Below are 21,568 nucleotides of genomic sequence, written 5' to 3' on the forward strand. Positions count from 1 at the left end.
TGGATTTCAAAAATGATTTGAAGTTAGTAATTAATATTATGGGTAAAACAGAAAAAAATAAATTATCTTATCTTGATATGCTAAAAGTGACAAGTAAAAGTAAAAATCTATTTTTGAAATATTTGAACAAGTAAAAACGGAGGGAGTATAAGATAGTAGTTATAAGTGAGAAATTTATGATATAAAATTATAAATGATGTAAAAAATCTGTAATTACAAGTTAGAACCATTGACCTCCTCGTATTTCAGTGGCAGCTGTGTTTCCAATTCTATGGCTGTAAAGTATGTGGGTCTTTTAGCAATGGAATATTTTCTCTGTATTTACTTATACTCACCCTTGTACTTTATACTTCTGGAGTTTTACTACCTCCTTTTTATGTGTTTTTGTACGAAAAGTGCGACTAAGTTTTGCTTTACACTATTTTACATGATCATCATCTATTTACCATCATTGTGCTTATGACATTCTAAAAACCATAATGCTTAGAAGGAAAAAAGCTTAATAGACACAATAGATGCACACGATGCTTCTTGTCAAAAGCTAATAATCATAAAATGCTTTACTTTAATTCATTACTCAGTGTTTTGTGGGTCATATTAATCTCCCAAAGCTAAAGTATTTGCAAAAAGTAATAATATTTACTTGGGGGAAAAGGAGATTAAATGTGTATTGACTTTACTATTACAATTGTTGGACATATTGTGAGTATACAACGCTAATGTATGAGTCAATTTGTACATATGGTGACTTTTTAATAAGCACCTACTAGCTCCTACCAACATACATATCAGGTAACTTTGACTATAAGAAATTTAAATAAATATAGAAGAACCGCAAAGTCTATTTGCGTCAGTTGACTTTAAACCCTAATTTCGCATGATTTTCATTCATTTCATTGACCGCATGACCAGAATCGTTTTGTAGTCACTAAGGGCAAACTGCTCTAGATTTAACTCTACCATACTGACTCCATAGCGATTTTTTTTTTTTTTTAATTGCAGGACGAAATCCGACAGCCAATTGCTGACTCTAAATAACCAGCCATGCATGCAGTAAGCTCAATTCTAAAAAAGATTGTGCGGCTAAACAAAGTAAAATCTACAAAATGGGAGGACTAGATATGATAATATGTGAAAAAAGAGGACATTATGATAAAGAATCTGATATTATATTCCCCCAGTCATCAACCACTTGTAAGAAAGAAAGAAAGGAATCAGAAGAGTTTGCAGAAACAAGTAAAAACTTACATTTAATTTTCACAACCTCCAATACCAACCTACTATTCTCCCATCACACCCTCTTACCCATTTTCCCAAGCAATTCTCCTCACATCTTTCTCAATACTCAACTCAAACCCTAGAAAATTCTTTAAGATAAATACCCTCAAAATAATATTACTAATATCATCTTTCTCAGTATAGTTCTCTTATTCTCTACATGGGTTCATCCAAAAAGAAACCTTGGTAAGTCCAAAAAAAAAAAAAAAAAAAGGTTGTAGCTTTTCTACTACAAGTGAAGCCAAAATCAAGAAATGGGTAATTTATCAGCTTTCAGGTACCTTATAGTGCTAGTGTTTTACTTTTGTTTTTACTTGAGAAGTATTCAATCTGAGGAACAAGATTTTTCATTTGATTTTGAGAATTTTGGTAAAGATTCAAACTTTGAGTCTCAGTTTGCACTTTATGGTGATGCTAAGGTTGTTAATGGTGGTGGTATACAAATGAGTGGTTCAATGGGTTTTAGTGCTGGAAGAATCTTGAATAAAAACCCCATTAAGCTACTTGAGAAAAATCCAAGAAAAATGGTGTCTTTTTCAATGCATTTTGTGTTTTCATTGTCAAGTGAAAATGGGGATGGATTTGCTTTTGTGATGGTACCTGTTGGTTATCCTTTTGATGAGTTCGATGGTGGGTCGTTTGGGCTATTGGGTGTCAGAAAAATGAAGTTTCTTGCAGTAGAATTTGATACATTTATGGATGAGAAATATGGTGATGTGAATGGAAACCATGTTGGTGTTGATTTAAGCAGCTTTATGTCTGTTAAAGTGAGCAATGTTAGTTTGGGGTTGATGAATAGTGGTGAAAAGATTCAATCTTGGATTGATTATGAAGCAAGTTCAAAGAGATTAGAAGTGAGGTTAAGCAAATTAGGTGACATTAGATCTCTTAATCCATTGCTTTCTTGCTTTATTGATTTGCCAGCTATGTTTAAAGATGATGAATTGTTTGTGTGGTTAAGTTCCTCAAGTGGGAATTCCACTCAAAAATGCAATATCTACTCATGGGGATTTAAAACAAGAACTGCACCACACTGGATGCATTCTGAGCCATTGGATCCACAATCATTTGGAGAGGAAAAAAAAGAAGAAATGAAAGTACATAGTAAAAGTGATTGTGCTTTGAGAATTCTTGGTGCTTTGTTATTTGGTACTGGCTGTGGTGCATTAGGTGCATTCATTGTGATAATTGTATGGACCTTATTAGGTAGTAGAAGGCCAGTGGCACCAGAGGATTCTGCTGAAGTAATGGAACATAATAGTAAGGAATTTGATGGGTACAAAAAGTTCAAAGTAGTAGTTGTAGATAATGCCATCAAAGATGGTAAGTAAGAATTGGGTACTTGACTTTGGGAGTTTAGTTTGGTTGGTTAATTGTCTGTAATTAAGTTTTGTGCTATTGTTCTTGTTTTGTTATGTAGCTGTAATTTAATGATCAACCGTCCAAAGTGTGATTCTGCTAACTATTGCTCAAATGGTATGGTCATTAAATTACAGCTTCAGATTGGTGGAAGAAAGTGTTAGTAGTTTATATTTTTTTCAAGGTTTTTATTATTGATTTTGGTGTTATCAAGTTTCTTTGTGTACTTAATTCTTTTTAGTTTCTATCGTTCCTCACACACTCCTCCCGTTGTAGCAACTCCCTGGGTTCATTATGATTTATGTTATCTGGTCATTTGAAAGATATTTACAGGTTATGCCCGCACCCCGTAAAGAATTTATGCCCGCTAGGCATAATTTCAATTTTGAAAAGTGAAAATTAAAGACCAGCCATTTAAAGGGGAAACCGTGCAATTTCTTACTGATCTATTGGTCTACATTGGATATTAGAACCAACTCATAAATATCCCGATCTATCCAAATTTATTTGTTTGGTAATTGTTGAGTTGGATATAAGAATTCATTATTTTTAAAGAATGAAGAAGTTGAATTAAACCTAAATAATCATAAGTTTGTTGAAAGTTCCTGAAGCTAAAGAACAAATCAGTAAGTTTGGGGAAAGTTGTTGAAGTTTGTTCATTTATTAAGGATGAGAAATCATTATTAAATTGATTTATGGTGAAATTTGTTATTGCAATTGAATTTGTACCGAACACTTTGGATTACCATTGTTGAACGATCCGAAAGCTTGAGTCAAATTTAAACCCAAAAAGTTGTTATGGGATCAATTGAGTGTTTTCGAATTTGGAATTTGATGTATGACCTCAAAACACCTTTTCTATGAGAGTCCCACGAGGAATTTGAATTATAACTATGTGAGTTATGTCGAACTCTTGAGTTGTTATACAGACTAATTATAATTTTTTAGTTGTAGTCATTTGAAGTTTGTTGGTTGTTGGACTCCATCGTTTCTAGCCTAGTGAAATCAACTTCACCATTACTAAACTCAAATAGTTTCTAGGCTTTTTGGGTTAATTCAAATGGGTCGCATAATTTATGAGTTAGAGACGCATGGATCAATATATATATATATATATATATATATATATATATATATATTTTGTCCTTCATTTGGGGTGGTCTTTAATTTTTGTTCTTCAAATGGGTGGTATTTAAGTTTTGCTCTTCGCCTAATATCTCGAGGTTGTGGGTTCCAATCCCAGCTCAAAATAAAAATAAAAATGCAAGACAGAATTTTGCAAATCTGTCCATGCAAGCTGCCTTAAGGCCCAGGCAGAATTTCAAGGGCAAAAGTTAAAGATCACCATTTTGAAGGACAAAAATTAAAGACCACCCCCAGCGAAGGACAATCCTGCTAATTGCCCTCAATAAATCAATACTACTTATTTAATTAAATCCCTAAAGAGGAGACATTGTTAATCCAAAAATTAAAGTTAAGAATAATTGGGTCCAATAGATGGAAGGATGGGCAAATTAACGTTAAGGGCCACTTGAGTCAAATAAGTAGAAGATGGCCAAATAAGTTAAATTGAAACCAGATTAAAAATTAGAATAAAGTAGAAAAATGCCACAGTTAAAAATGAGAGCTTTTGCGCAGAGAAACAGGGAGAAATAAATAAAAAACCATCTCAAGATTATTGGTCCCCATATTTTTCTTTATTGAGACTTATAGTGCAAGGATAACGAGTGAGATTCATCATTGATCAAAGAAAACAAACACAACAAATTACTAAAATTAATTACAAGATAATGTCATCGAGAAATGATAATGAGCTGGTTGGATCTCAGCATAAACAAATGTTTCTTCAATCCCAGAAACTGGGAGTTCTAGAAAGATAACGCAGTTTAAAATTCTTCATCACATCATGGATCCACCACATAACTCACAAATATAGTACTAGAACAGTTTTTTCCCTAGTTTGTGATCATTAAAAAAATAATGGAAGTTTCAAAATACATAAAAACTTATATAGTTAGGAAAACAATGGATCTCAGAAAAGTGAAATACCAAAAGAATTTATATATCGTCACATTGAATTATATTCAGATATTGAGGTTTCCTCATGGATCCATCGTAACAAAACAAAGTACATATAGAACCAATAGTTTGCTAAAAAGGGAAGGAGAGTGAAATTATTAAGTTTAGACCAAAAAGTGTGATTTGTTAATCGAAACATCTTATTTTTCTTATAGAACCAATAGTTTGCTAACAAACCTAGAACCTAAAGAAACTATATATAATACTAGACGGCTTATGCGCACGGGCCCAACACTTTAGATTATTGTGCATCTATATGTATGTAGTTGTCTTTGAATAGTGATTATATATATATATATATATATATATAGAGAGAGAGAGTATATGTTATGTTTAAAATATGATTAATATAACATTGTAGTTTGTGCTCCGTATCTAAAATTTTATTATATTAATGTTTGCTACGAATACAAAATCGGCAAATTTATTAATATTTTTTAAAAGAGAAGACTTGTTGTAGAAATTGATTTTCTATCTAAACGAAGAAATACTATTTTTTAAATTTTTAGTAAATATTCTCGGTTTAGCTCATTTTACTTGTCATGTTGTCTTTTGTATTAAATTCTATCTAATTTTAAAATATAAATATTTTAAGTATATTTAGTGAACATAACAACTTGATTTTGTCAATATGGGATACTATGTTCAAAACACGATTAATATAACATTGTAGTTTGTGCTCCGTATTTAAAACTTTATTATATTAGTGTTTGCTACGAATACGCATGGTGTTTAATATGGGGCCCACATTTTTTTTAACATTGTTTGTTTTTTCAATATGAGATTCACTTTTTTTTTTCCAATATTGCTTGATTTTGTTAATATGGGGTTCACTTTTTTTTTCCATTGAGTTTGGATGTGGTGGGTTCCACTTTTTTTTTTTTAATACTGGATGGTGTTTTAATATGGGGCCCACAATGTGGGATTCATTTTTTTTTTTATATATATATATATTGTTTGATTTTGTCAATATGGGATACTATGTTCAAAACACGATTAATATAACATAATAATTTGTGCTCTGTATTTAAAACTTTATTATATTAGTGTTTGCTACGAATACGCACGGTGTTTAATATGGGGCCCACGATTTTTTTTTTTAATATTGCTTGATTTTGTTAATATGGGGTTCACTTTTTTTTTCCCGTGAGTTTGGATGTGGTGGGTTCTACTTTTTTTTTTTTTAATACTGGATGGTGTTTAATATGGGGCCCACATTTTTTTTTAAATATTAGTTGTTGTTTAATATATATAGGGCCTACAATTTTTTTTAATGGGCCTGTTTAATATGGGGCCCAATTTTTATTTTTATTTTTTATATATACTATGTTCAAAACACGATTGATATAACATTGTAATTTGTGCTCCGTATCTAAAACTTTATTATATTAGTGTTTGTTAAGAATATAAAGTCTGCACTTTTTTTTTTTGACATTGTTTATTTTTTTAATATGGGATTCATTTTTATTTTATTTTTATATATTGCTTGATTTTGTCAATATGGGATACTATGTTCAAAACACGATTAATATAACATTGTAGTTTGTGCTCCGTATTTAAAACTTTATTATTTTAGTGTTTGCTACGAATACGCACGGTATTTAATATGGGGCCCACAATTTTTTTTAACATTGTTTGTTTTTTTAATATGGGATTCACTTTTTTTTTTTAATATTACTTGATTTTGTTAATATGGGGTTCACTTTTTTTTTTCCCGTGAGTTTGGATGTGATGGGTTTCACCTTTTTTTTTTTTTTTAATACTGGATGGTGTTTAATATGGGGCCTACATTTTTTTTAATATTAGTTGTTGTTTAATATATATGGGGCCTACAATTTTTTTTTTACAATTTTTTTTATGGGCCTGTTTAATATGGGGCCCAATTTTTTATTTTTTTTATATGTACTATGTTCAAAACACGATTGATATAACATTGTAATTTGTGTTCCGTATCTAAAACTTTATTATATTAGTGTTTGTTAAGAATACAAAGTCTGCACCTTTTTTTTTTTAATATGTTGCTTGATTTTGTCAATATGGGATACTATGTTCGTATTTATATGTACTATGTTCAAAACACGATTGATATAACATTGTAATTTGTGTTCCGTATCTAAAACTTTCTTATATTAGTGTTTGCTAAGAATACAAAGTCTGCACCCTTTTTTTTTTTTTTTATATGTTGCTTGATTTTGTCAATATGGGATACTATGTTCAAAATACGACTAATATAATATTGTAGTTTATGCTCCGTATTTAAAACTTTATTATATTAGTGTTTGCTACGAATACGCATAATGTTTAATATGGGACCCATTTTTTTTTTTAAATATTAGTTGTTGTTTAATATATATGAGATCCACAATTTTTTAGTTTATGCTCCGTATTTAAAACTTTATTATATTAGTGTTTGCTAAGAATACGTATGGTGTTTAATATAGGGTCCACTTTTTCTTTAAATATTAGTTATTATTTAATATATATGGGATCCACAATTTTTTTTTTTTACATTTTTTTTTTATGGCCTGTTTAATATAGGGCCCATCAACTACGACGAAGAGGGACGATCAAACTCCCTCTTCTAAGTAGTAGTAAAGTAACAAAGTAAAGTAAAGTAATAATAGTAATATAGACACTGACGATAAGCCTATAATGTTGGAGAGGGAAATACTAGTATGTAATATAGTTCCGCTAAATTAAACGTGCACTTGTTAGGGGACTGGGCCGCTCTCCCTGGCCCAAAATTGATGGAGCAATTCATAATTGTTCATATCATTTGCACATTTTCCCGATTTTGTGCTGGGCATAAATCTATATTTTCATATCATGATATATCACAAATTATGCCCCGTGCTTTTAAAGAACTTATGCTCCACTGGACACAAGTTCGATTTTGAATGACAAAAATTAAAGACCAGCCCATTTGGAGGCCAAATCAGGCAACTTGTTAAGTTCACAAATGGCTGCCATAAGGGGTGGACTTGATTTTTTGACCCCGCTTAACAAAGTTTTTAAAAATAGCCGCTGCTTCATAATATTAGTTAGGCAGTGAACTTGCTTAATTTATCGCAACTTTTGTCTTATAACAAAAGCTAGAACGTATGCTTGATGGGAGACAGAAGCACATTTTTTATTGCTCATCGGGCATAACTTGTGGTCATAAATTAGTCTTACCTATAAGGCAGAAGTTCAGGATATTTCAAGGCAATGGACCTGCTCAATTCACTACAAGTTCTGCCGCCTTATAAGCAAAAGCTAGAACTTATGCCTAACGCACAACAAAAATACTTCCAAACGAATCTTTCCAAATCAAAAATATTTTTAAAGACCAAATTTGATAAGGTGGGATAAAAATTCGAGCAGACACTTTTGGAGATACCACACATTATTTCCCGGTGCAATTTCTTCCAAATATTGCTCTAGCTGGGCCCAAAATAAAGTGTATGAACCCGACCCAACTGTCAATACCAAGTCAAAACAACCGGGTCAAATTATCCAAACCCGTTTATAAGTCAAAACCTCTATTCTCTTTGAAAAATGACACTAAAAAGATATGGATAAACCCTAACACTTACCAAGAAAAACCATGGCAACAATCCATTTTCTTCCACAATCTCTTCCTCATCATTCATACAATTCACTAACACCCTCCAAGTTTAGAAAAAGTCCACCTAAGTCCACCACCCATGACCACCCCACCACCACCACCCAAGAACCCCCTAAACGTGGCCACAAAAAATCATCCACCCCCACAAGTTCAAAAAAATCAAGAACCACCCAAAAAGATTCAAACTTTACACAATCCAACACCCAAATTGAAAAACTTTCAAGAAATGATTTCAAGATTGATGATTATGATGATGGGGTTGATTTTCCATACCCAAATCCACCTTTAGTGTGTTGTTTTGGTGCAGCACAAAAGGAATTTGTGCCAACAGTTAGAATATCACATGAACAAATGGATAAAGATAAATATTCAGAATGGAAAATGTTGCAATGGAATCCACCTGAATTTGTTAGAGCACCTGGTGGACCACCATCTAATGTTGCTATATCACATGTTAGGCTTGGTGGTAGAGCTGCATTTATGGGAAAAGTTGGGAATGATGAATTTGGTCAAGAAATGGTTTTGTTAATGAATAAAGAGAATGTGCAAACAAGGGGTGTTAAATTTGATGATAAGTTGAGGACTGGATGTACTTATATGAAAATTAAGTTTAAGGATGGGAAAATGAGGGCTGAGAGTGTTAAGGAATCTGCTGAGGATTCTCTGCTTAGCAATGAATTGAATCTTGATGTGCTGAAAGAGGTACTAAAAGAAAATATAGATCTTTTTTATGGATAGAGTTGTAGTAATACTATCAAGCATCTTGCTGATTCTATTTGTGTAGTTGTTTTTGGCTTTAAATGTTAATAGAGGATGCATGTAACCTAATTTGCTGCGCAAACGAACCATATGGTATTGACTTGTCTTGTGCAAAATGACATATGAGAAACCCAATGGCTTCATAGATGAATCAAAGTTCGGTATAAGCGAATATCAGTAGGTATAGTGGAGTCACCATTTGTTGGTAGAAACTATTTTGCAGTCCACTTTATTGCTCTTTCCTGTTCTGAAGTTTGCCTAGTCTGTTCACTCTGATGACATTCCTTTGCATAGACACATTTGTTTTGTAGAACAAGTTGATTAATGATACACATAATTCTTGTCAACCAATTTATTTGAGTTTGACTTGTGCTAATCGTATATACTCCTTTTAGTTGCGAGTTAGTGAAAGCATAGTTCCCTAGTCATTAAATTCTAGTGCCCTGTCAACTAGTTATCAATTATCATTGGCAGTATTAATATTGTTAAGTCGTTTCATGTTTGACTAGTTATCTTATCTTCCCGAAACCATCAGATTTTTAGCTTGAAACTGGCCGATCCTTAATAGTGAGAGATGATTCAATATATTATCAGTTTTCATTCTGTTGTGATCATTAGAGAAATTCTGTTGTTCTATTGTTACCATAAGTAAGACACTGTATTCATGGTAAGTTGCATATTACATGTTGGATATTGTTAATACAGTGCTTGACCTTACGCTACAGGTAAGGATATATGTCTTCTATTAGTATTATCCTTTTCGGGGACTTACGTGCTTTTACAAATTTTGTTCTTACGTGCTTTTACAAATTTTGTTCTTACATGCTTAAACAAATTTTGCGTGCTGGTGACGTTAAAGTATTTTTAACAAATTTCGTGGTGCTTTTGCCTTCTCTCTTGCAGGCTAGGATGTTCCATTTTAATTCTGAAGTCTTGACATCTTCATCTATGCGTTCAACTCTTTTTAAAGCAATTACATTGTCAAAGAAGTTTGGTGGTCTTGTATTTTTTGACTTGAATCTGCCATTACCCTTGTGGAGATCACGTGATGAAACAAGACATTTGATCAAGGAAGCCTGGGAACAAGCTAACATCATTGAGGTCTCAAGGCAAGAGCTTGAATTCCTTCTTGACGAAGAGCATTATGAGAGGAAAAGGAATTATACACCTCAATACTTCGCGGAGACTTATGAACAAACCAAACAAAGAAGAAATTATTATCACTATACTCCTGAGGAAATTGCTCCCTTATGGCACGACGGACTGAAGCTTTTGTTTGTTACAGATGGGACACTTAGGATTCATTACTACTCTCCTTCTTTTGATGGGGTGGTGGTTGGTACGGAAGATGTGCTCATAACACCGTTTACTTGTGATAGAACTGGTTCTGGTGATGCCGTTGTCGCTGGAATAATGAGAAAATTGACGACACAACCAGAGATGTACGACGATCAAGATGTTCTGGAGAGGCAACTTCGGTTTGCAATTGCAGCAGGCATAATATCCCAGTGGACAATTGGTGCTGTTAGGGGTTTTCCCACGGAAAGTGCCACACAGAATCTCAAAGAGCAGGTCTATGTACCATCTATGTGGTAGTAGTGCCACAATGCCAATTCTCAGGACATTGTATGTTGTAGTCACTACTTAAAGTAGATTTTGTTGTAATTAATCCACAGCATTTCACAAATAATAGGTTCTTGAGGAAGTGGATTCAGGATTATAGCCTAAATTGAAGGAAGATCCAAAGTGTTTTTGTGAGTGCATGATCTTTGAAAACCAGATCCATTTGTAACTGTGATCAGCTAGGAGGTATAATTTTTTGTGCATCTCATGGTTAAAGGATGCAATAAAGATTCTACACTGTTGTAATGAGTGTGCAGTTTTCACCATTATTGTTCACTGTAATGTGCATGCTGTCAATTTGTTTTAAAAAAGGGTCAAATTATTGTTGAAGGGGCTATTTCAGGGTGTTTTATTGAGTTTTCAAGAAGGAAAAGACCTCTGGTTAGCATTAAACACTCCTGCTTGCCTAGTTTTCTTTGTTCACTGGAAGCAAAATATTTTGATAAGGTAGGTAATTTTATTAACATTGAGAAAACTCTCGTATACAAGAGGCATACCAAAATGTAGAGAATCAACATCAAAACATGATTCTCAAGGGTGCATCAAAATGTAATTAAACTGCTAAATTGGAAGTTCTTAAAAATCATTTAAGAGAATCATGTGACTTGACTTAAATGTATAGTTTTTGAGACGGCTGAATTGGAAGTTCTTAAAAATCACTTAAGAGAAATAGAGAATCATGTGACTTGGCTTAAATGTGTAGTTACTGAAACAGCTGAATAGGAAGTTCTTAAGAATCACTTAAAATAATCATGTGACTTATTAGCTTAAATGTGTAGTTGTTGAGACTACTAAATTGGAAGTTCTTAAAAATCACTTAAGAGAATCATGTGACTTGGCTTAAATTTGTAATGGACAACTGCAGACCCCTGTTCATAGTAGATATGATTGGCAACATAGCACAAAAGTGGAAATATGGTGGCATATGGAGGCCTAAATTACATGTTCATCTTTGTGTTTAATAAGTTTAGTTCTGGAGCAGAATATGTTGGGCTGATTTTAGGTGTTTGCTGTTGCATAATTAGGTATTAGAGAGCACTATCTGCCTCAAGACAATGGCTTTGCATACGCCAACAGTTCAGTTCAGTTAGGGGAGTTAAATGAGCGATGTAGACTATGTTTACGTGGGTTAAGACGGTCAAATCAATATACTCCCATATACAAGAGGTATACCAAAAAGCAGAGAATCTACATCAAAACATGATTCTCTACGAAAGACATCCAAGCATTTATATGAATAGTTGAGGGTGCATCAAAAGGGTAATTAAAAACAAATAATATTCCTCAAGTGTACATAATCATTTTCAATCCCCTCAAACGCTCACATGCAATATAAGGCAAAGTTGTTGAGACTGCTAAATTGGAAGTTCTTAAAAATCACTTAAGAGAATCATGTGACTTAGCTTAAATGTGTAGTTGTTGAGAGAGCTAAATTGGAAGTTCTTAAAAATCACTTAAGAGAATCATATGACTTAGCTAAATTTTGTAGTGGGCAACTGCAGTTCCATTCAAAGTAGATATCATTGCCATTATAGCACAAAAGTGGTAATATGGTGGCATATGGATGCCAAATTACATGTTCACCTTTGTGTTTAGTGAGTGGTTCTGGAACAAAATATGTTTCACCTTTGTGTTTAATGAGTTTGGTTCTGGAACAAAATATGTTGGGTTGATGTTAGCTTTTTGCAATGCATAATTAGCTAGTAGAGAACATTATCAGCTCAAAGACAGTAGCTTTGCATGCCGGGCAATTCGCAGAATTGCCCATCTTTTGGGGCGGTCTTTAAATTTTGCCCCTCATATTTGAAATCTTTAAATTTTGTTCTTCGGCTAAACCCCATGGATCCAAGGTTCGAACCCTCACACAGTCAAAATTTTAAAAAAAAATCGCAAGACAGAGTTTAAATTTCGCTATGCCCCCATCGGCATACACTTGTGAAGGAATTACCAAAGTTATGCCGGACCCGGCATACTTATGCCTTATGGGCAGACTTGGCATAAGTATGCTGGGTCCGGCATAACTTTGATAATTCCTTCACAATTATAATCCGTTCAATATTTGCTTTGGTCAAGATAGGACATTCCAGTTTTAGACTAAATAATAGATCATAACTCAACTCGTTCAACTCAAAATCATTTTTCATTTGTTTGTTGGTTTGTTCTTGTATAATTTGTTTGACTTTCAAATCAAGCAAATAAATTTTTCTCTGTGTTATAAGGTTATTTAAGGATCAAGGTGCGGTATACATGGAGGTCAAATTAGCCCTTTGGCTTTACCCAAGATGACCCACCAATGACATAAGCTAGTTTGCACGAATAGAATTTTCTAGTGTCATTATTTAAATTTTGATTTCGTCTAAAATAGTCTTACAAAAATAGATTTGTGGCAAAAAATTGGTAAATGTTGATGGATTTTGGCGGATCACTATGAAATTCGTCAGATTGCTCTATCATAAATTCTGGCGATTGTCAGAAATTAATCACCAAATCCTAACAATTCTGGGGATTTCCATAAATTCATTGTGTTTTCTTGTCACAAATCCTAACGATCGCCAGAAATTGCCCCTCAAATCCTAATAATTCTTGTGGGTCGCCATAAACTTGTTGTGTAGATATTTCAGTACTACACGTTTTTGCTTCAAAATCGGTCCGTATTGTTCCAAGTCAACTCCAAATCAGTCCAGATTTGATATCCAACCTTCTAATACTAGTCCCAAAAAAATTCACTTTTTGTTCAACTCAAAGCTTCAGAAAACAATAGACTTGTTTTGTGTTCTTTAACAATCAAGCTCAACAAAGTCCAACTATGGTGTTCTCCAAATTTCTTCTACGAAAACCAATCCAAAATAACCAAAGTCCACAAATAAGCAATGAGCTTTAATTATCTTGTTGATATTACTGCCTATTTTTACCGTTGTCTTTGCATCTTTCCTTGAGCTGAAAGTTAAAAAACAACCTCCCTACCTTGTGAAGGTAGGGGTAAGGTCTGCATACACTCTACCTACCTTCCCCTAGAACCACCTGATGGGAAGAGGAGAAATTCTCGGCGGATGTATATCTTCGGACAACTTTTCTTAATAGGGTCAAAAGGTAAATAAAACCTTTGAGCAGGCCACCTTGTAAAAATTGGCATGAATATATAAACAAAATAAAGTTTAAATTCTGGATCCACCGAACTTTTCAATTTCTTTCTTGGATAGTAGCAGAACTTGCTTTATGTTTGTCTAGTAGTACAATTAAAGGGATGACAAAAAAGCCGTGCATTATTTCCAGACAAATAAGCCAAACTCTCAATTCTGGTCCCTATGATTGTAGCGTGATAGCATTCTGTCAGTATTAAATTATCTCACATGGCACATATTGCTAGCTTCACATGTTCTCAGGTAAATTTTGCAGGTAGATATCCAGCCAGCCTCACTATCTATGTTCATGCTTTTCTGGTATGTTTTCCATCGAACTAATTTAATTCTTAGAAAATTCTACTAAACCCAACCAGAGGTGAAAGAAGCACAACTTTTTGATCATTTCACGTGACATCTCAAATTTTTGCTCATCTTAACTCCTATTCAAGATACTTGGCTGAAACTCGCTTTTAAATGATCGTCACAAAGAGGTTATGGTTATAATAGTATTATGTATCATTGACCAACTTAAAATCTTAAATTGATCCGGAATTAACACTTCTCATATCAGGTTAGGCCTCTCCAACTGAGTTGGGGTCCTGAATACACCAGGTTCACTATGTCCCTAACTTCTCTTTATTAAGAAAGTCGGTTGTCTAAATTAAGATCGTAAAAACATAAACTTGTAATATAGCCAGAAAAAATTCAATAAGTGGAGTCAAGTAACAACATTATGAAACTGAACCTAGCGATTAACACATAGGGGAATGGTCGCCCGGTTTTTTTTGGCTTGGTATCTAGCACCTCACGTTCAGAATATCTATATATAACTGTGCCCCAAAGGCACGATCGTAGCACGCACATCCAGTGAGTTTCTTTCATGACATGCTATTAGCTAATTTTGCCTCTCCATTGTGAATACTATTAAAATTTTGTCATGGACAGCTAGGAAATGAATTAAGTGGCAACAACTTTATTCTCAAGGTGCTTATTCTTTGCATAACCATCTAGGACCACCGTTCATGCTTCTAGCTGAGCTTTAAGGTAAGAAGCCATGGCCTAAAGAATGCCACACTGAAACTGCCACAGAATTAAGGGATAAATTACCAATCTTTTTCCAAAAAGATGGTTTAAGTATGAGTTTTCTTAAATGCAATGAAGTATAAACACAACATCTATTTAACAAAATGTAAAGTAATTAATAGGAATAACCAACCATTTAATAAAATGAGCTTTACAACCACTTTTCTTTGCATGTTAATGGTAGTGGAGAAGTTACTAGGTATTGCAAGATTTTTTTGGGGGCTTGAACAATTTGTTACATGAAAACTAGTTTCCTCTCCCTTCATTAGCATTATAGTAAATATATACTATAGCAACAACAAACAACAACATAACCAGTGAAATCCCACAAAGTGGGATCTGGGGAGGGTAGAATGTACGCAGACCAGCCCTTACGTTGGGAGGAATGGAGGTTGTTTAAATATATACTATAACAAGAAAAATATTTACTTTTACTTAATCAATTATCAAGGAGAGCAGTTCAAACTGAAACACAATCTTGCTAAGGGTGGAATGATCCAAATAGTTCTGGTATCAATGACGCACAGCCTGAAACTCTGGATAATGGATCCATCCCGTTACATTTCTCTACTCAAATAAAGGTTTTATCTGATAGGGTTCAAACCCATGACATGCGCCTGATCCGTACAACAGGCATTGTATTGACCAAAGGCCTGAGGAAGAATAATCTAGGTGGTTCCTTCAGCTAAAAATGAAGGCAATGCAAAAAATTGTATAGTAAAAAATGACAAAGAAGTGAATTATGCATCTGTGCAGATCTGTATATCATTTTCATGAATCGGTATACATATGAATCCGTGTTGAACCTAATGGGTAAACTAATCACAAAACCAACTCGGAAGATAAATAAAAATAATAAATGAATATGAAAATTCTATATTCCACCCTAAAGAATGATTTGAGTATATCTCTGCCTTGTATATGCTTCTTTTGTCCATCTTATAAACCACCATCTCTGCCCCAAGTGCTGCTTGCTTGTTACAACAATCTCACTTTCTTACTGCTAGCCGCGCAGTATGAAGGGCAACGAAAAACCCGACTTCTGGCAACCCCTTATGGGCCATTTGTAGAACAAGTGGAACAAGTATTGATATTGGACTAATCTACCAACTTATGATCATACAGATACCTATCTTTGTGAAGCAATCCTCAAACTTGGTCTCTTGTTGAGTTGCTGTTTCCTGGCTTCTTCCTCTGATCTATTACATAAACAACCTGGTAAAGGATTTGCATAAAAGTTCTCCTCTAATCTTGGTGATTCACCGGCTTGTCTGAGATAAGGTGCTCCTAATCTGTTCGATTGTAAGACCTTAACTTTTGAAGCAAACTCTTCCCAGGAGATTTCACCCTTGTCCAACGAGTCGGTCAATCTTACAAAATTGAACCTGAAATGAAGAAAATGCATTAACATTATTAGTATTATTTTGATCGAAGTTAACTAGTGGTGAAAAGGGAAGTTATGCAGTATCGAGGATAATGACAAACCTGTCAGGGCTAATGGTCTTTCGAAATCCTTCAAACCGTCTATGACCTTGCACAGCCTTAGCCATATTGCCATCGTAAGTGTAAACAAAAACATCACTTTCAAGGGCTACCATATAGTCTACAGCAGCAAGACGGTTTTGATAATTCTTGAAAGCCTCGAGTTCTTCGTTTGTTGCAAGCGTTGAGTGAGAGAACACATTCGGGTAATGTGTACGGAATTCATCCATGCTGTTGTTGCCATAAATTTCCCCTGCAACAATGTATATTCTTGTCGTGGACGGATATCCCATCGCCTTGAGAAATAAAGCAGCTTCCCTTGGAGACATAGGGCAGCCCCCTTGGAGTCGCTTTTCCTTGCTGTCTATCTCTTTCTCTTTCCAATGTTTCACTTCGTACCTCATTTGATGAAGTTCTTCAGCCTCTTCAACCGTCAAATTGTTGCTGCAGCCAGTAAACGCTAGCATGTCTTTCTCGTATCTGCACGTTCGAGCAATATGCTAAGTTACTCATACATCAGTGGTAGAGAATTTGACAAAGAAATGCAAAGTGTCAGATAGATTACCTTAAATGGAGAGCGATATATGGTTCACCGTTATCTCGAAGTCTATCGATCAACTTCTTTCCAAAATCCTCTATCTCATTCGTGTAACGCAGAGCCTGATAATTAGCTCTACATCGAAGCCTTTGAATGGACGATGCTAGGCCATTGTTAGCAAGCCTCGAATCCGTGTGGGTAAATTGTATCACCTTGTGCTTCTTTAGTAAAGAAAGTATCTCTCCTCTATAGTAACTAGCCTGCAATGAAACATCTTACTTTAGTTTCCGCCATGAAAACTGAAAGCAAGAGCTAGCACATAATAGTTTTATTTACAAACCTTGGACCAAGACACAGGCGCCTTTTGAAGGGGTTTCACAGCTGCATATTTTGGTGGCAAAGATTCAACAATCTCAATATCGTCCTTTAGAACTTCAATGAAGTGTCTCCACTCAAAAATATCTTTAAAATCACTGCACGAAACGATAAAAGATTAGAACTAAAACGAGGAGCCCTTAAGAGGGGTCATTCTCAACTGATCAGAAGAACTAAAAGAATTGTACCTAGTATCTGTCCAAAAGGATTCATGGTCAAGAGAAGGAAGAACCAGAGTGGCATTCATTATTTTTGCAATAGCTACCATATCACATATCTGCAGTAATCCACTAAACATAGTAAGCACAACATTACAGTTTCGCCTTTCGCTAAAACCCATCTAAACGATAGCTTAATGAGTGTGGAATACAGCTTTTCACTCACCCCTGTTCTCATTTGGTTTAATCCTCCATTTGCATGAACTAAGATATAGCCATTCGTTGATGAGCCAGTTCCTGGAAAAGAACTCCAGATATCAGAATCCATTACAAATAAACTTTACAATAAACACCACATAAGTTCAGAAATCGAAAATCTTGACATACTTATGCGATTCTTTGGCCGAGAAATGCATTGGTAATGGTTATCACTGTTTGGCTTCATCCATATTTCTGGTACCTGTTAAAACATTCCATACGGAAAAGTTAGATGCTTTCATTTTCAATTTCATTTTTGTTTGTTCATATATGCATAGCAATAGCACAGTCCACAATAAGTCTGCATTTAGGAAAATTTAGAGAAAACAAATGGACCACACTAACTAGAACTATGTATATGTATCAGTTAGTTACACAGATCAAAAGAAAAAGAATAATGAACATGATGAGCAAAGTTACCAAATACCGATGGTAATTACTTACTATGTTTACCTCAAATAAAACAATTTAACCTTATCAGTCACTTAGAAATTATAATTAAGTGAAAAATGTGTGTGAAAACATTCTTATATTAATTGATTCAGTGTAAACATTGAATGAAATACTAAGTACCCCTCGAGGTACGCAAACAACAATGTTGTTTTTCTTTGAAAAAAGGAAGAAAAATATAGAAATACTCCCCATAACGGGCAACAAATAATTGGAAGGACACCATCATAGTCAACATAGCCAATAGCCAACTGGCAAATGGTTCACAATTTTCAACACTGTTTTTGTTGCCGCCCACTACTTTGATTTTACCGAGTCAAACAATGAATAGAGATTTCACCATCCCCTCACACTTAAAAAGTAAAAGGTAAAAGTAAGAAAAAAAAAATAAAAAAACTCAAAATTACAGCTACCAAAATTCTCTCCTTTCAAAAAATTCACGACAAAGATAGACCAAAATGCAAAGAAAATTTGAGTTAGTACGGAAAGTTTCCATCTTTCATTCTTCAACCCAAAAACGTAAACAAAACACAGAGACTAAAGCTGCTATCTTTTTGGAAATTACATTAATATAAACGGCAAACTAAATTTCGATGATTAAAAATTCAACATTTAATTAAAAAGTTATTTTCATTCCAAATCACTCACAGAAATCCAAAAAACAACTCTAATTTACATTCATCGTCAAACATAACTCCAATTTCCAAATATCATTTTTCACTTTGATAACAAAAACTACTTTTCTCAAATACTTACAACTTTCATTGCCTAACAGGCCCTAAATTTAGGTGATTAAAAATTCAACCTTTAATATTATTTTTTTCCATATCTATCAAAATTCTAAATTAGGAAAAAAAATACAAATTTGAAAGTATTAGAAACTTACTGGTATTTCCTTCATCTGACGTTTTTGCACAATATCCCCAGAAGAAGAAGAAGAAGAAGAAGAATCTGTTTCCGAAAGAACCCTTTGTGCATTAACTAAATTATTCTTAGAATTACCAAGAACAAAAACACCACCATTCTCTTTTCTCATAAAATTCCCATTTATATCTTCAACATTGCCAGTACTCAACTTAACGAACACAGACGCCACCATTAAAAACATCAACAACCCAAAAACCATACGAACCATATTCTTTCTTGATCTCAAAACCCATTCTTCTAGTCTAAAAACAATATTTTCAGACACCCTTTTACGTACCAATAAATATTTTATTAACGGGTGATGATAATGATGAAGGATAACACAATTGTTGTTGCAAGTATCAGGGTTGTTATCATTATCGTCATCGGATAAATTGTAATCCGAGTCGTTGGTGGTTGTCATAATGACGTGGCGACGGTGGTGTGTGGCGGTGGTGGTGGTGCCACCGGTTGACATTTCACACATAGAATTTGTATGACTTGTATTCACACAGAATCTAAAGAATAATTTATTTATTTATTTATTTTTGAGAAAATTTTATGAGAGAAAGAGAAGAAAGGAGAAAGATTTGTGAACCGTTGGTTTGTTTATGTATATATTTATTTAGAGGGGTCGCGGGGTTGGAATGGAAGATTAGTGGGTTGGTTCGTTGCTCTTTTATTCCTTTTAGGTCTCTTGCTATTTTATGTTATTTCATTGTATTACGCGGGCGTTTGTACATAACAAATGTGATTTTTTTTTAAAAAAATAAAATGAAGAAGAAAAAGTAATACTTACTATTTTAAAAAAAAAAGTTGAAAATTTGATTAGAAATTGGAGTTGTATTTGGACATTAATACAATTTGAAAAAAAAAATTGATTTTTTTTAAATGATTTGAAGTGAAATATGTGAAGACATGTATTTGGAGTTTTTCAAATTCAAAAATATTGTAAAAATTGTATGTCCAAATATGATTTCGAAATAAATTTCTGAAAAATAAAGGTGAATTATCCATGGCTAAACAGGCCCCAATACTCTCCCAAGTCTCAACTTATGTTGAGTTTTACAAATAAACAAATCCGTCTCAAGCTCGAACTAAAAAGAATTATTACCATTTGTTTTAAACAAGTAATCAACTCAATTGTTATTCAAACCGTAAATGAGTACATCAACTCATAGCATCAGATATAGAACCTGCAATCTGAGCTAACAAGCGAGCACACTAATTCGCTGACGTTTAACAAAAGACAAAGGTATAGATGTATACTGATGTAAAGTTACACATGTGTGCTTTACAATCCTGCACAATAATATCAAAATAAGAATTGCTTCTCTCAGATTTTTCCAATGCTTGCTTGGCCAAATAGACAATCCATCTCAACAACAATCGGGGATGTGCAGTAGTGCTTCTTCAACCAGCTCAAAGCTTCACAGACTATTGAATTACAGCCATTAACGCACATATGAAGCTTTTAGTGGTGAACTAAATCCTCGAACAAAATTTTCATGAGTATCATAGATTAACATACCTGCTCCTACTCTTCCAGAGTTAATATCACACGAAGCATAAATGTTGCATTTCAGAATACACGGATCAAGAGGAAATCATTTAACAATAAAATCTGGTTCAGATACATAATACATATTACTACCAATAAGTGTTGCAGTCTGCTCTTGCCAGAAGCGACTGGGTCTATGTATGACAATGTGTGGCCGCATATTTTTACCATTCTAGATCAGGTTGGTGCAAGCATTGATGTGGAAATTATTATTTCCTGAATTTGATTAGGCATATATAGAGTTTTTAAAAAAAGAGCTTTTGATATATACACAAATACTCTTTAAAATTTGTGATTTAAAACATATCATGATATCTGACTGTCCAAGTACATCGTTAAGATAAACGGAGAGATATAATTAAAAAAGTTTCAAATATATAAATATATTATTCTTTGGAACAAACTAAAACCTAAAAACCTTATCATTATAAAAGCAGCAAACCCCAACACAAAATGTTGTTGATCGATATTTAACCCTTAAAAAGTATATTTTACACTAGACAAACTTGTAATTTAATTATGTCATTATTTAGAACTTTAAAATTAGTTAAGATTTTGGTTACTAAATCTTTTCCTATTTAATTAAACTATTTAGAAGTTCTACTATTAAGGATTTAAATCAATTAAAATTTAATTAATTCTTTATTTGAACAGTGTAACAAAAGTGGTAGACATTTAAGATTTCTTCCTTTGTTAAGCTAACTAAATGGGATCAACTTTGATTATTTTTAGAGTTTTATACTTTTTATATATTTTATAACTCAATTTTTTTTTGTGGGTTTTAAAATTGTATATTTATTGATGTGATGTGAGGACTCTTGCGTGTACTTAAAGACTGCTAAATTGAAGTCGATGGAGTGTGTACATATATATATATATATATATATATATATATATATGTATGTATGTATCTTCTGAATACAGAAAAAC

General features: G+C 33.6%; 3 protein-coding genes and 2 non-coding genes across 5 annotated transcripts; 2 read left to right on the forward strand and 3 right to left on the reverse strand.

Annotated features, from left to right (window-relative positions):
* Positions 1-1,180: 1,180 nt before the first annotated feature.
* Positions 1,181-2,863, forward strand: LOC132630622 (probable L-type lectin-domain containing receptor kinase S.7). Its single transcript, XM_060346186.1, has one exon. It carries the CDS (start codon positions 1,533-1,535, stop codon positions 2,607-2,609), a length of 1,077 nt encoding a protein of 358 aa, XP_060202169.1. The 5' UTR covers positions 1,181-1,532; the 3' UTR covers positions 2,610-2,863.
* Positions 2,864-4,299: 1,436 nt separating this feature from the next.
* Positions 4,300-4,384, reverse strand: LOC132634550 (small nucleolar RNA snoR26). The gene has a single exon (XR_009580268.1). It is a non-coding gene; the product is annotated as a small nucleolar RNA snoR26 (small nucleolar RNA).
* Positions 4,385-4,454: 70 nt separating this feature from the next.
* On the reverse strand, positions 4,455-4,554 carry LOC132634551 (small nucleolar RNA snoR27). Its single transcript, XR_009580269.1, has one exon. It is a non-coding gene; the product is annotated as a small nucleolar RNA snoR27 (small nucleolar RNA).
* Positions 4,555-8,233: 3,679 nt separating this feature from the next.
* Positions 8,234-10,974, forward strand: LOC132630623 (fructokinase-like 1, chloroplastic). Its single transcript, XM_060346187.1, has 2 exons — positions 8,234-9,025; positions 9,986-10,974. Exons 1-2 carry the CDS (start codon positions 8,303-8,305, stop codon positions 10,676-10,678), a joined length of 1,416 nt encoding a protein of 471 aa, XP_060202170.1. The 5' UTR covers positions 8,234-8,302; the 3' UTR covers positions 10,679-10,974.
* Positions 10,975-15,642: 4,668 nt separating this feature from the next.
* LOC132630624 (O-fucosyltransferase 19-like) lies at positions 15,643-19,720 on the reverse strand. Its single transcript, XM_060346188.1, has 8 exons — positions 19,058-19,720; positions 17,851-17,923; positions 17,690-17,760; positions 17,494-17,582; positions 17,271-17,403; positions 16,958-17,190; positions 16,396-16,872; positions 15,643-16,295 (listed from the first exon to the last, which is right to left on the reverse strand). Exons 1-8 carry the CDS (start codon positions 19,562-19,564, stop codon positions 16,040-16,042), a joined length of 1,839 nt encoding a protein of 612 aa, XP_060202171.1. The 5' UTR covers positions 19,565-19,720; the 3' UTR covers positions 15,643-16,039.
* Between the last annotated feature and the right edge of the window lie 1,848 nt (positions 19,721-21,568).

Source organism: Lycium barbarum, chromosome 3, assembly GCF_019175385.1.
Source record: "Lycium barbarum isolate Lr01 chromosome 3, ASM1917538v2, whole genome shotgun sequence".
Lineage (NCBI taxonomy): Eukaryota > Viridiplantae > Streptophyta > Magnoliopsida > Solanales > Solanaceae > Lycium > Lycium barbarum.

What these genes read in the sequence shown, in the direction of transcription:
- LOC132630622 (XM_060346186.1), top strand. Translation starts at nt 1,533, where the DNA reads ATGGGTAATTTATCAGCTTTCAGGTACCTTATAGTGCTAGTGTTTTAC.
- LOC132630623 (XM_060346187.1), top strand. Translation starts at nt 8,303, where the DNA reads ATGGCAACAATCCATTTTCTTCCACAATCTCTTCCTCATCATTCATAC. An exon ending in ATCTTGATGTGCTGAAAGAG is followed by an intron (nt 9,026 to 9,985) that starts GTACTAAAAGAA and finishes TCTCTCTTGCAG; the next exon opens with GCTAGGATGTTCCATTTTAA.
- LOC132630624 (XM_060346188.1), bottom strand. Translation starts at nt 19,564, where the DNA reads ATGTGTGAAATGTCAACCGGTGGCACCACCACCACCGCCACACACCAC. An exon ending in GTCAGATGAAGGAAATACCA is followed by an intron (nt 17,924 to 19,057) that starts GTAAGTTTCTAA and finishes ATGTTTTAACAG; the next exon opens with GTACCAGAAATATGGATGAA. An exon ending in CGCCTGTGTCTTGGTCCAAG is followed by an intron (nt 17,191 to 17,270) that starts GTTTGTAAATAA and finishes GTTTCATTGCAG; the next exon opens with GCTAGTTACTATAGAGGAGA.